Below are 14,554 nucleotides of genomic sequence, written 5' to 3' on the forward strand. Positions count from 1 at the left end.
TGCATGTGCCTAGCTTTTCACCAATTGTTCAGTATCTACTGTAGAAGCTGCTTAGCCAATGATATTGCTTACAGGAGAATCGCTTGACTGTCCATTGATATTGATATTTCAAAAACAGAATAAAATACGGCAACATTACTCACCATAGACTTTGCCAATCAGCTGGCGCCGAGCCACTGCCAGTCCCGTATTCTCGATCAAACACGAAGTTGTCAGGTGACAGCGGGACTACTACACCTGTAGTTGACAGCTGATGAGGCTGGAAATCGCATTGGTACATGCAAGCGTGCTGGAATCTGTACGCGAAATCCGGCTCAGGCGGCAGGTATCCGGGAGGGACAGACAGCAAGGGTTGCCGGTCACCAGGTTTTCACTGACGGTCGGACTGTTATTGGAAGCTGGCGCTGTTGCTGGCGCTGGCGCTGGCGCATTGCTTGCCAGCGATTGACGTTTCTTAGTTGGTTTTAACATGACCTTTCGCCTTTTGAAGTCTCCATGATCAAAGGTGCGGGAAAAATCTTGTGCTACACACCAATACCCTCCAATAACACCGGGATCAATACGAAAATAACAGATCAATACATAACTTTTTCCTTATTGCACGCTTAAACACATGAGCATCTGGTGAAAATTTGTAAAAGTCATAGATTTCGATAAAATACTGATAAATTTGACCAACTGTTACCATCTAATCATCTGTTGCATTAATCGCGGCCCATATTAAATAAGCGTACGGCCCATATTAAATAAGCGTACGTTATATCGGGTTTTTGGTACACGAACTGCAGCGGTGCACTCATCTCGGGACTCTCAGGACAATAGAACACCAGACACTGCGCATTTAGTTTTTAATATGAAAAGCCTAAATTGATACATTATTGTAACTTCTTCAGTACCAAGGTCAATTTACAATAGACCACTGTGGTATTTTTTTATACACCTGTAAGTCGACACATTACTGAAGCGCATGCGCATTACAATTCATGAATATCTGCCACCTGGCGGTTACGCGAAGAATTTAAACCAATTAAATATGAACCATTATCAATAAACACATCAACCGCGGGTGACGCTGACATGAATACAACATGAATGCGGCATGAACGCGGTGAAGTGCGTGGCATTCGGAAAAAATCCCCGAAAAAATTCGGAGATGTTGGAGAATAAAATGGGCCGCGACTTTAGATGAGCTGGGGGTCTCCAGAGCAAAACCGCATTGTTTTCAGGTCCGGGGAACCCCTACTTCCCGAGATACAGGCCCCGTTAAGGGGTGCCGGTATCTCCTTTGTATGTAAATGTTCCGCGTCACGTGATCAGGACATCTCAATGCATAGGAGATACCAGCACCTCATAACGGGGCCTGTATCTCGGGAAGTAAGGGGTCCCCGGACCTCAAATCAGTGCGGTTCTGCTCCAGAGACCCCCTGCTCATCTACACTAGGAATAACATTTTTATGTAAAAATATTTTTTTTCTTTATGCTTTACTGTGGAGGGTTTTTGTCACTTTTTTTTACCCACCATAACCTTAATAATATATATATATATCTATATATATATTTCTCAAACCGTTGTATGTGTGTTTGTCTGTCCGTCCTGTGTCTAGGGGCAATCACATTGGACCTTTGGCCCGTCACTCCGCCTCAGGCCAATGTGATGGCTCCCTTGGCCCGCCCGCCCCCGCACACCTCTCATTGGCCGGTGTGGTCACACACTCACTCACACAACGCGTGCTCCTCTCCAAGATGGCCTTCCACACGATGTGCAGCAGCCCAGGTAAGACAGTACACCCTGCGCCTCACACCCCTCCCGCAGGCGTGCAGCCTCACACCTTACACCCTGCGCCTCACACCTTTCACCCTGCGCCTTACACCTTACACCCTACGCCTCACACCTTACACCCTGCGCCTCACACCGTAAATCCTGCGCCTCACACCTTACACCATGCGGCTCACACCCCTCCTGCCTCACACCTTACACCCCTGCCGCAGAACACCCCTGCGCGTCCCGCCTCAACCGCCTAGGAACAAGCGGCGGAGCAGCCGGCCGGGGGAGCGCACCATTACCTCCCGCCTCAGGCCAGGACCACACATGGCGCTTCCTGCCGCCGCCTGCATTGGCCGGACGACCCATCGGGGGACCAAGCGACCGGCGAGGGGGGGGGGGAAACGGCCCAGCCATCGGGGAATGGGGGGGGAGGGAGAGGCCCGAGCCATCGGAGAACAAGCAGGGGGGGCGCCCAGCCGCCAAGCCAGCTCGTGAACGGACGCCCTGACGGGGGGGCAAGCGGAAACATAAATTATGACAATTCATATGCCCCTTGCTCCCCCACCCACCCACTCCCCCTCCCTCCACTCACTCCCCCTCCTCCCCTTCCACTCCCTTCCCCCCCTCCACCTCCATCCCCCCTCCACTCCCTGCCCCCTCCACTCTTTCCACTCCCTCCCCCCCTCCACTTCACCACTCCCTCCACTTCACTCCTTCTCCCCCCTCCACTCCTTCCCCCCCTCCACTCTCTCCCCCCCTCCACAGAGCTTGTCACGGTAGCTTATGACAAGATATAATGAACACCAAATATCTGGGTTGAACTGAACGAGGCTTAGATATAATAAAATATAATTTATTCCTTAAAAAAGGTGAACACAACAATATAGTACAATTAACAGACAAGAAGGTAACACTTAGGGTTGGGGGATGGAGAAGTATCAGCTAGCAATTCTCCAGCAATCCGGTGACATTCAAGATGGTATCAGAAAAAGAACTCCAACTGAAGGGTTGACACAGTTTATATACCTGTGTAACCCTATTCTTAACATTGAATACAGACTATTGGTGAACAATTATCTGTATCCAATCCCTAACGTGGAGACACAGATTAACCCATGCCCTCCAGCTAATTAGCCCATGTGTACTGGGACTTTGAGGGTCTTATTTCTGTATCCCTATAATTAAATCAGGGGCAACGAGCAGTCTACTAAATGAAGTATCTGCATTGTTTGTAGATGTAGACATAACACTTACAACCACTCCAGTTTGATGATTCTCCACCCTCAGGTAACAATTAGAGTGGCAGAGTTTGTTGATTAGTACTTAGTGTAAACAATTAGGGCAGTTAACTTTTTGATCACAGTGCTTAGGCTCAATCAGACGGCTGCCCTTCATGACCTATTAGCATAGCAGATGGCGTCTGCATTTTCAGAGCAGATCCAAAATACCAAAGATATACTCTTTAATATCTACACATTCCATTCTGGTGGGCTCAGTGGGTCTAAATTTGCCAGTTCATAATACCTACAGTGACTCCACACATTGGCCAAATATCAACTCTCTGCGACCTCCAGAACTGGAGATACAGAAATGCACATTAAAACATTAAAATACAGGATTATAATGAAACGGGAACAGGGGAACATACATATTCCTGACATGACAGGGTGTAAGCCACATTCCTGGACCTCAGTCCAGTTAACCCCTTGCCTCCATGGTGAATTCAGGGGGTGGCCATATGGGGTGCAACCCCTTTAATACCAGGCCAACCCTCTCTCCCTCTACAACTTCCCCCCCCCTCCACTCCCTCCCCCCCTCCACTTCCTCCCCCCCTCCACTTCACCCCTCCCCCTACTTCACCCCTCCCCCCTCCACTTCACACCTCCCCCTCCACTTCACCCCTCCCTCCACTCCTTCCTCCCCTCCACTCCTTCCCCCCTCTCCCATCCTCCACTCCTTCCTCCCCCCTCCACTCTTTCCCCCCTCCACTTCACCACTCCCTCCCCCTCTCAACTTCACCCATCCCTCCACTTCACTCCTTACCCACCTCCACTCCTTACCCACCTCCACTCCTTCCCCCCCTCCACTCCCCCCCTCCATCCCCTCCTCCCCCCTCCACTCCCCCCTCCACCCTCCACTCCCCCCTCCACCTCCATTCTCCCCCTCCCTCCTCTCCCCCCTCCACTCATCCCTCTCCCCCACTCCACCCTCCATTCCCCCCTCCACTCCCACCCTCCACTCCCCCCCATCACTCCCCCCCTCCACACACCCCTTTTCCCCACCTCAACTCCCCCCTCTCTCCCCCCTCCATCCCCCACCTCCACTCCCCCCTCCATCCCCCACCCCCCCACCCTCCACTCCCCCACTCCCCACCCTCCACTCCCCCCCTCCACCCCCCTCTCCACTCCCCCCTCCATCCTCCACTCCCCCACCCCCCCACCCTCCACTCCCCCACCCTCCACCCTCCACTCCCCCCTCCACTCCCACCCCCTCCACTCCCACCACCTCCACTCCCCCCCTCCATCCTCCACTCCCCTCCACCCTCCACTCCCCCCTCTACTCCCACCCTCCACTCCCCTCCACTCCCCCCTCCACCCTAATCTCCCCCACCCTCCACTCCCCCAACCCTCCACTCCCCCCTCCACCCTCAACTCCACCCCCTCCTCACCCCCACCCTCCACTCCCCCTCCCCCCCGCCACCCGCCGCCTCACACCCTAGCAGGACCCCCACTCACACACAGCACTCACAACCCACACACCACCCGCCGCCTCACACCCTAGAAGGACCCCCACTCACAGACAGCACTCACAACCCACGCGCCACCTGCCGCCTCACACCCTAGCAGGACACATTCATCACATTTTTACATCTCTTATGTCACCAAAATATACATTGTACTGTGCTGTCTTTACAATAAACCATTTTTAAACAACAACATCGTATTACATTTTATTCCATTTTTCTTTTCAACATCATTATCCAACCTTTACAACAAACAGTCACCTATTGTTCCACGATTTATAAATAATACTACCTATTACGTATTTACATCCCGGGCAACGCCGGGTATATCAACTAGTATATATATATATACAGTATATATATATATATATATATATATATATATATATATATATAAAAAATTATTAAAAAAAAGTTAATATATGTGCGTACAGAATATAAGATATAAATGAGCATGTAGGTATAATAACCAGTATAGACCAGGCGCTCCCACGGCTGCTGCAAAGGATCTTTTAAAGGCTCATCGTCCTCCTTCAAAGGCTATAGTATGCATAGATGTTCACCTACGTCAGACAGCTCAGGTTGGTGCAGGATATTCACCCATGGTTGTCTTTCCCGTCAAATGTATTCTCCTGGGCACATCTCATCTCCACAGCCTCAGGTAAAAGAAGGGGGGATCACTCCCACCACTTAGGCTGTCGAATCACCTTCTACAGCAAGAAGCTCCACACCTTGTCTCCTTATCCGCTCCGGTCACCAGACACTTCGTCCGAGTACTGCTTTGTCAGAGACAGGGAAGAAGGGGGAATACCTCACACCAATTGGCTGAGTGTATCCAGTGACATGCAATGTGTCACACGCTACAGCTGATCACAGCCGTGATTGTACTGTAGTGACAACTTGCTCCCAGCGCACTCTCTTTCAAAACACAATGGAGGAAACGGAAAATCAGCAACTAGTGGAAGCGTCTGATAAAGGATATTAATCCAAGAAAGTCCAGAACAAGCTCAGAGCTTATAGTGCCTAGTGCCTGTCAGGTCACCTCATATAAAAAAACCCTCCTTTTTTTGTGGACAGACAGGGACAGCAGGAGGGAGGGAGGTGTAGCACAGAGTTAACCCAGCTCTTCTCCTTGGCGGACGTGGAACCCTGGTCACGGCGGCCATTTTTTCTGCGATCCCGGTTATAACGCGGTCTCATGTGGACCCTGAGCACCGCGTTATAATGGGGTTCAGCTGTATATGTAATAACTAGCCATGGACATGCCACATCTCACAGGAAGTCGTGAGAAGTAACAATGAGATTTAACCAGCAACAAAGGTGTTCTTTACAGTAAGGACAGTTAAAATGTGGACTCATTACCCATGGAGACTGTGATGGCAGATACAATAGATTTGTTCAAAAAAAGGTTGGACATCTTTTTAGATGGGAAAGGTATACAGGGATATACCAAATAAGTTTACTGTACATGGGAAGGATGTTGATCCAGGGATTAATCCGATTGCCAATTCTTGGAGTGAGGAAGGAATTTATTTTTACCCTTATGAGATATCATTGGATGATATTACACTGGTTTTTTTTGTTTGCCTTCCTCTGGATCAATAAGTAAGTATAGATATAGGGTAAAATATCTGATGTCTAAATTTAGCATAGGTTGAACTTGATGGACTTACGTCTTTTTTCAACCTCATCTACTATGTAACTGTAACAACGAGACCAGTTCCTCTCTTCCAAATCGCTGGATTATCTCTTCTCGTGTTAATATATACATTCACATTTCTCTGTTTTATTCAGCACCCCATTTGATGAAGATGTTGTTATTAGGATAAGATGTACATGCCGTGACTTGCTGCACCCACAAAGGATATTGTATTTAATAACAAGGTGCAATTTAACTGCGCATTATTTCTTTAACTAAAATAATTTCCCCTCAACTAAAAATATATAATTTTTCTTTTCAGTTGAGAGCTGATGTGGTGCCAAAGACGGCAGGTAAGAATTATATTATTATAGGTGGGGGGTAAAAGCAAGAAAATGCCTCAATCAAAATGTAATTTGCAGAGTCAAACCGCCCAAAACAGGACAGGTGCTCCTATGTTAAAAATAGTGAGATTTTATGGATGTCTGCTCGTTCATATACTGTAGATAGGAACAAAGTCAGGTTCGTTATATTGAGTACATTTATTGATACACGATATAGTATGGCCATACAGGAAAATCAGCAAGATTCTGCAAGGGGAGGTCCTACGCAGGCTTTATATACACTTTTCATATTCTTAGTCTAACATTGGTTAATAGGCAGATTATAATGATGTGATGCATACATTATAACGCAGGCTTGTCCCTTTTCTGCACCTATCATCTTAAAGGTCACTACTAAACGTTAGTAAAAATTGCTTTAAAACAGCTTAGTACAACAAGGTACGTCAGGGTACATCTAATCACTATAATACTGTGCAACAACAGAATACATCTTATTCTTATCACTATAATACTGTGCAAAAACAGAATACATCTTATTCTTATCACTATAATTCTGGGCGTTGAGCCATAGGCACAAAGTGAAAATCTAGTGTCAGCAAAACTCATCCTTATAAACAAACACATTCTTTCACAAAGAAATAGCTACTGAGAAACGACGTGACAGACAAAATGGATTCTTAATACTGCTAATAATTCATCTCCAGAGACCACCCCCCAGTCCATTTCCACAGTTTATTAGCTATCTATTATAATCTATCACATCTGTGTGATACTGCTACACTCTCGCTCCCTCCTTGCCTTCTCCGCTCTGCATCTTTACACCGCAGACTTTCAGATTTGTGTCCCAGGTCTCAGTTTATTCTGTGATTATTATTTATTTGTGTATAGTTCTGACATTACACACAGCTTTGAACCTTGTATCTGTAGGCACAACCAATCCCTTACCTTAAGAACTTACAATCTAATTTCTGGTCCCCATGTTCCAAAGTCATGGAAGCCCTGATTTATTGAACATTTTAAAGTGTGTCGTGATTTACTAAATTCGCTTTCCCAGGATAATAAGAGATTACTCACTCCTCATCCTGTTCTTCCCATTCCTTCTGTTGGTTCAGTAAACCGTGTAACCCCATGTACACCTGCCGCGTGACCCCCTGTACACCGGCCGTGTGCCAGGACCCTTTTTTCTTGGTTACACCGTTAACAACCAGAACTGTTCCTGATTTTATATGTATGTGTGTATGTGTATAAGTGTATGTATATGTATATATGTGTATATTGTGTGTGTGTATATATATATATATATATATATATATATATATATATATATATATATATATACTAGCTGAGAGACCCGGCGTTGCCTGTGAGTTAAATTTCCTGCTCCCTCCTGTCCCCCCTATTTGTGTGCTCCCCCTCTCCCACCCCCCAGAGGGAGGGAGGGACAGTGGACAGGAGGGAGGGGACAGTGGACAGGAGGGAGGGGGGGCAGGAGGGAGGGAGGGGGGACAGGAGGGAGGGGGGAGGACAGTGGACAGGGGGGGGGGACAGTGGACAGGAGGGGGGGGACAGTGGACAGGAGGGGGGGGACAGTGGGAGGTGAGGTGAGTGAGCGCTGGGGAGTGAGGTGAGGCCTTTTTTATAAGGGGCTGGTAGCCATGAATGTTTATTATAGACAGAGGGTGGCCCTCACCCCACACAAAGCATGTCCGCCCACTCTGTCTGACATTGACACACCGACTGGCTATGTCTGGATTGTGACTGACCCCGCAGCGCGAGTAAATCCTGTAGCCTCTCTGATAGAGGGAGCAACCGTCACGCGCCAAGGCCGGGAGGGGGGAGGGGGCCAGGGGGTGAGCGCGCGGGCAGTGACGGGTCTTTGGGCGGGAAAACACGCACCTGACAGGAGCTGGGCGGGAACAGACCGCCTCACTATTGCCAACGCCGCCATCTTGTGTGACATTACGCGAGTGCCCAGCAGAGGGGGTGAGCGCGTGGACAGTGGCGGGTCTTTGGGCGGGAAAACACGCACCTGACAGGAGCCGGGCGGGAACAGACCGCCTCAGTATTGGCAACGCCGCCATAGCCTGAGGAAAGAGAGAGCGACATCTGGTGGGAGCAGCTGCAGGAGGAAGAGGGTCCTTCCGGAGGCTGCCTGGCCACTGCCTGTCCCCCCGCCGGGAGGGAGGGAAGTGAGCGCCGGGGAGGGAGGTGTGTGTGTGTGTGTGTGTGTGTGTGTGTGTGTGTGTGTGTGTGTGTGTGTGTGTGTGTGTGTGTGTGTGTGTGTGGCCATATAATATGTATGAAGGGGAATTTGAAAGTGGGCATATTAATATGTAAAGTGTGTGTGTGAAACAGGACATATTGTGTGAGTGTGTGTGTGTGTGTGTGTACACAGGGGTGAGAGTGTGAGATGAACTTAGCAAGGACTCTGCAGGGCTTCTTTGGGGGTATGCTGTCAGTGCAAGTGTGTGACAGTGAAGTAGGTGTGTGTCAGTGATGTCAGTGTAAGTTTTGGCCAATGACAGTCGTGTGGGCGGTGTGTTTCACAGTGGGGCGTACCTCTTGGGCAATGACAGTCGGGCTGGCCACGGACCAATCACATTCACCGCAGCCAGTACCAACCTTTGATTTTATATATTAAGATATGAAAATCTTGGTTGTGAGTGTCTGTAGACCATTTGATGTCCGTCGGTAGCTCTCATTGGCCAGTGTCAGGCCCCCCACCCGGACTGCCCGCCCCCCCCCACGGCTCTCATTGGCTGGTGCGCTCTAACACAGGGATCTCCAACCCCCGGCCACACTGCTGCTGCTGCCTGAGGTGAGGAAATGCTCCCTGGTGGTGGTGACGCCGGCTGTTGCTGCTGCTGGGGGGGGGGGGAAATAACTGAGCTCTGTTTTTGACCCTCCCTCAGCTCTGTTTTTGACCCACCTCCCAGCTCTGTTGTTGACCCCCCCAGCTCCGTTTTTGACCCCCCCAGCTCCGTTTTTGACCCCCCCAGCTCTGTTTTTGACCCCTCCAGCTCTGTTTTTGACCCCCCAGCTCCGTTTTTGACCCCCCCAGCTCCGTTTTTGACCCCCCAGCTCCGTTTTTTGACCCCCTCTCACCTCCTTTTTTGACCCCCTCAGCTCTGTTTTTGACCCCCCTCAGCTCTGTTTTTGACCCCCCCCAACTCGGTTTTTGACCCCCCCACAGCTCTGCTTTTGACCCCCCAGCTCTGTTTTTGACCCCCACACAGCTCTGTTTTGACTCCCCCAGCTCCGTTTTTGACACAAGCCCCCCTCCGACACACACAGTGAAAGACACACTGACACACACAGTGACAGACAGTGACAGCCCCCTCTGCCCCTGCCTTTCCCCCCTGCCCCTGCCTTCCCCCCTGCCTTTCAGCCCCTGCCTTCTCCCCCCCACCCCTGTCTTCTCCCCCCCACCCCTGTCTTCTCCCCCCCACCCCTGTCTTCTCCCCCCCACCCCTGCCTTCTCCCCCCTGCCCCGCCTTCTCCCCCCTGCCCCACCTTCTCCCCCCTTCCCTGCCTTCCCCCCACCTTCCCCCGCCCCTGCCTTCTCCCTCCCCCACCCCTGCCTTCTCCCCCCCGCCTTCTCCCCCCGCCTTCTCCCCCCTCGCCTTCTCCCCTCCGCCTCCTCCCCTCCCGCCCCTGCCTTCTCCCCTCCCGCCCCTGCCTTCTCCCCCACCTGCCCTTGCTTTCCCTCCCCCCGCCCCTTCCTTTCACCCTCCCCGCCCCTGCCTTTCACCCGCCCTCCCGCCTCTGCCTTTCACCCACCCGCCGCACTTCTGCCTTTCACCCACTCGCCGCCCACACTCCCGCTGCCCTCCCGCCTTTCACCCACCGCCGCCCGCACTCCTGCCGCCCGCACTCCCGCCGCCTCTGCCTTTCAGCCACCAGCCACCTCACAACCCTGCGCCCCACAGCCGCCGCCCGCACTCAGACACCCGCCGCCTCTCACCCACCCACCACACACCTGCCGTCTCTACGCACCGACATCACTACCAGCCGCCGCACCCACTCACCACCCACCCGGCACCTCCCGCCTCACACCCACCCGCCGCACTCACACCCCTACGCACCGACATCACTGACCAGCCACCGCCCGCACTCACCAGACACCCGACGCCTCACACCCTCTCGGGACACACACCTCACATTTTTATATAATTTATGTCACCAAAATATACATTGTACTGTCGTGTGTTTACAATAAACCATTTTTAAACAACATCGTATTACATTTTCTTCCATGTTTCTTTTCAACATTATTATACAACCTTTCCACCAAATAGTCATCCTATTGTTCGAGATACAATGACATCTTCTTCCGGCGGTGTTACAATTGTAGCCCTGGGTAAATTTGGTGTTACATGTCTCTCTCCTTCTGTGCAGTAATCCCTGTTAAGTGGGCAAGTTTGCCAGAAGTTATCATGAGGATTGGCCTCAACCCCCTGTGAGGTGTAATATGTAGCAAAGGAAGTGACAGCATGCTCTGTGTCCACTAACAGTGACACAGGGGTGGGACTTCTGGAACCTATATATTACGCATCACTTCCTAAAGTTAGTGCGTCTGCTGCAGTTCCAGTCTGTCTGTCAGTGAGTCAAGTCTGTGACGTTCAAGTGTCAGTTGCAGAGAGTGACAAGCAGACCCCACACTGTGTCAGGGCTCTGACACAGATGGTGGCCCTCCCTTAGGGGAGAGGTGGCAGAGATATACCTGGCTATATTATAGAGTCAGGAGGGACCTTCCTTGAAGTGAGCAGCTATGCTGATGTGCGGCTAAGTACCGGCTGCTATGACGGGCAGTCTGTCATGCAAGATGCCAATAAAGATGCCCTTGATTCAAAGACCCTTCTTGCCTGAGAGTGGAGTTAATCAGGGAGAAGCTGCACCCAGGGGTTCTTTTCCAGAGACTCCTCCCTGCTGTCGGGGGGGATCTGGAAGGGATGGAGGCGCTGTACCAACTGTGAGTAGAACTCATCACTACCTCACTAGCCAGTCCTGGTGAAATTCCCCAATACCATCCAGCGGGAGACTCAGGAGTCCTGTGAGCCAGCAGGTGCACCACAAAACACAACATGTAACTGGGGCAGTTTCTCACATAGGGGGTCAGGATCAGAAGGGCCCAGGGAAAACACAGTTACACAATGGATATAGCAAGAAAGGGATTTTCTTAAAAACAGCGCATCCTGGAATGTATCTGACTGAAGCCTATCCCTCCCCCCTGTGCAGTATGCGATTTATGACTTGAGGTATTTAATGGTTCCTGAATGTTGATGATGTGTGTGTGTGTGTGTGTGTGTGTATGTATGTAAATATAAATTTATAAAGCACCCACAGTGTATACAGCGCTTTACAAAAAGGTGTGTATGGAGTGGGAGTGTATAACAATGGTGTGCGTAGGTGTAGAAATGTAAGAGGCAGTTGCATTACTATAAGTGTGAGTGTAGATACTGTGTGGTCCCTATTGGTATATAGGGAATAATTACATTGTGCATTTGAAGGTGTTAGACAGCTGTGTGTGCGTTCATATAGCGCAGTATGTAGACTCCGCCCTGAGACATACTCCATCCCCACAATGAGCGGCCACTTTACATTTTGTTTCAACATTGCCCTTATTCCCTGTAGAGTGAAAGCTCTGAGGAGCGAGGCCTCATCGCCTCCGGTGTCGGTTTGTGCTTTTCTCCTGATTTGGGTGGTCACCCTGTTTATGTAATATACATAACTCTGTACCCCCATTGTACTGCGCTGCAGCATATGTTGGCGCTTGATGAGCAATCTGATGATAAACTGTATTAATCAGAAGTGATAAATGGCCCAAAGACGACGAACGAGGTCATTCTATAAACCAGTTTAGAAGACAGTGTCTCTAAGAGGAAAATGTGTAATCCTCCTGATTTAATCTTAACCAGGTTTGTTATTTAGCCCTGCCCATTAACCCCTGCATTGCCCACAGCCCAGCAATGTGGATGTATATTTTTATTTATATAGTGCCCACAGTGTCGCAGCACTTTTTTAAGAGCGCCAATACGGGGTAGTATAATACTATAAGTGCAGCAAAGATAAACTCCCTGGCCCGGGGAGCTTACAATCTAAGTTAACATGCACCAGTTCATAGTTCAATTGACCTTTTTTAACTTTCTGAACGCCCTCTTCTCTGCAGAGAATTTCCGCGCCCTGTGCACCGGCGAGAAGGGTTACGGTTACAAAGGGTCAACTTTTTACCGGATCATCCCTGGCTTCATGTGCGAGGTAAGTCTGATTGTTCTCTCTCCTATCGGTGACTTCCCTGTAAGGCAGGGCTGGCCAACTCCAGTCCTCAAGGGTCATCAACAGGTCAGGTTTTCAGGATATCCCAGCTTCAGCACAGATAGCTTAGTCAAAGACCGAGCCGCTTATTGAGCCAACTGTGCTGAAGCAGGGATATCCTGGAAACCTGAGCTGTTGTATGGTTTTATCACAGATAGATCTTAGTCTCACTGTTATTACAACAAGCAGCAGCAGCAGCAGCAGCAGCAGCAGCAGCAAAAACTGAACACTTTCCCCTTTTACTGTAAGTACCACATCACATAGTAGGGTATGTTGCTAGTAACGTGTTTAAATGCTTTCTGAATTGCAGGTAACATTCTGCATACGCTTAGTATTGGATGCACGGTCCCGCTGCGTCCCCATCCCCAGCAGAGAACGTGTAGCGCTGGGCGCTTAAATATACGATAGTCATTGGTTTTATGCAAATATACAGGCGACCGCATTACCCGTGTGAAGTCTTAGGCCTAGGACATAGTGGAATCAGCGTCGCTGAGGTGGGCTGAGCTGCGCTGAACAGATGCACAAAGACCCTGCATCTGTAATCAGCGCGGCTATAGTTTCTCCCTCCGCATGCGTGCTGATGCGTGCGGAGACTGAGAAAATCAGAAGAGACAGGCAAGTTTGAAATTTTGCCGCTTGGGGGAGCGGAGGAGCGGAGGAGCGCCATCCAATGGGGCTGCAGCTGGCATTTTACCTACTATGTCGGTGAGATAGAAGAGCCACCAGACCAGACAGAGTAGAGGCAGCACAGAGGTGTGTGTGTGTCACTGTGTGTGTGTGTGTGTCACTGTGTGTGTGTGTGTGTGTGTGTGTGTGTCACTGTGTGTGTGTGTCACTGTGTGTGTGTGTCACTGTGTGTGTGTGTGTGTGTGTGTCAGTGTGTGTGTGTGTGTGTGTGTGTGTGTGTGTGTGTGTGTGTGTGTGTGTGTGTGTGTGTGTGTGTGTGTCACTGTGTGTCACTGTGTGTCACTGTGTGTGTGTGTGTGTGTCACAGTGTGTGTGTGTCACTGTGTTTGTGTCTGTGTCACTGTGTGTGTGTGTGTCAGTGTGTGTGTGTGTGTGTGTGTGTGTGTGTGTGTGTGTGTGTGTGTGTGTGTGTGTGTGTGTGTGTGTGTGTCACTGTGTGTCACTGTGTGTCACTGTGTGTGTGTGTGTCACAGTGTGTGTGTGTCACTGTGTTTGTGTCTGTGTCACTGTGTTTGTGTCTGTGTCACTGTGTTTGTGTCTGTGTCACTGTGTGTGTGTGTCACTGTGTGTGTGTGTGTGTGTGTGTGTGTGTGTGTTACTGTCTGTGTGTGTGTGTGTCACTGTGTGTGTGTCACTGTGTGTGTTTGTGTCACTGTGTGTGTGTGTGTCACTGTGTCACTGTGTGTGTGTGTGTGTGTGTGTGTGTGTGTGTGTGTGTGTGTGTGTGTGTGTGTGTGTGTGTGTGTGTGTGTGTGTGTGTGTGTGTGTGTGTGTCACTGTGTGTGTGATTTATGTATGTGTGTGTGTCACTGTGTGTGTAATTTATGTATGTGTGTGTGTGATTTATGTATGTGTGTGTGTGTCACTGTGTGTGTAATTTATGTGTGTGTGTGTCACTGTGTGTGTGTGTGTGTGTGTGTGTGTGTGTGTGTGTGTGTGTGTGTGTGTGTGTGTGTGTGTGTGTGTGTGTGTGTGTGTGTGTGTGTGTGTGTGTGTGTGTGTGTGTGTGTGTGTGTGTGTGTGTGTGTGTGTGTGTGAATATATTTATCAAAGTTGCACAA

The 14,554-nt window shown here is 50.0% G+C and overlaps 1 protein-coding gene across 4 annotated transcripts in view; it reads left to right on the plus strand.

Annotated features, from left to right (window-relative positions):
* Positions 1 to 14,554, plus strand: part of LOC142501076 (peptidyl-prolyl cis-trans isomerase F, mitochondrial-like) — a 163,993-nt gene that overhangs the window by 128,697 nt on the left and 20,742 nt on the right. For all 4 annotated transcript variants that reach the window (XM_075610399.1, XM_075610400.1, XM_075610398.1 and 1 more), the window contains 2 exons: positions 6,470 to 6,500; positions 12,661 to 12,749. In XM_075610399.1, coding sequence (XP_075466514.1) covers positions 6,470 to 6,500; positions 12,661 to 12,749 — 120 coding nt within the window. The remainder of the gene's footprint in view (positions 1 to 6,469; positions 6,501 to 12,660; positions 12,750 to 14,554) is intronic.

This window comes from Ascaphus truei, chromosome 8, assembly GCF_040206685.1.
Source record: "Ascaphus truei isolate aAscTru1 chromosome 8, aAscTru1.hap1, whole genome shotgun sequence".
NCBI lineage: Eukaryota > Metazoa > Chordata > Amphibia > Anura > Ascaphidae > Ascaphus > Ascaphus truei.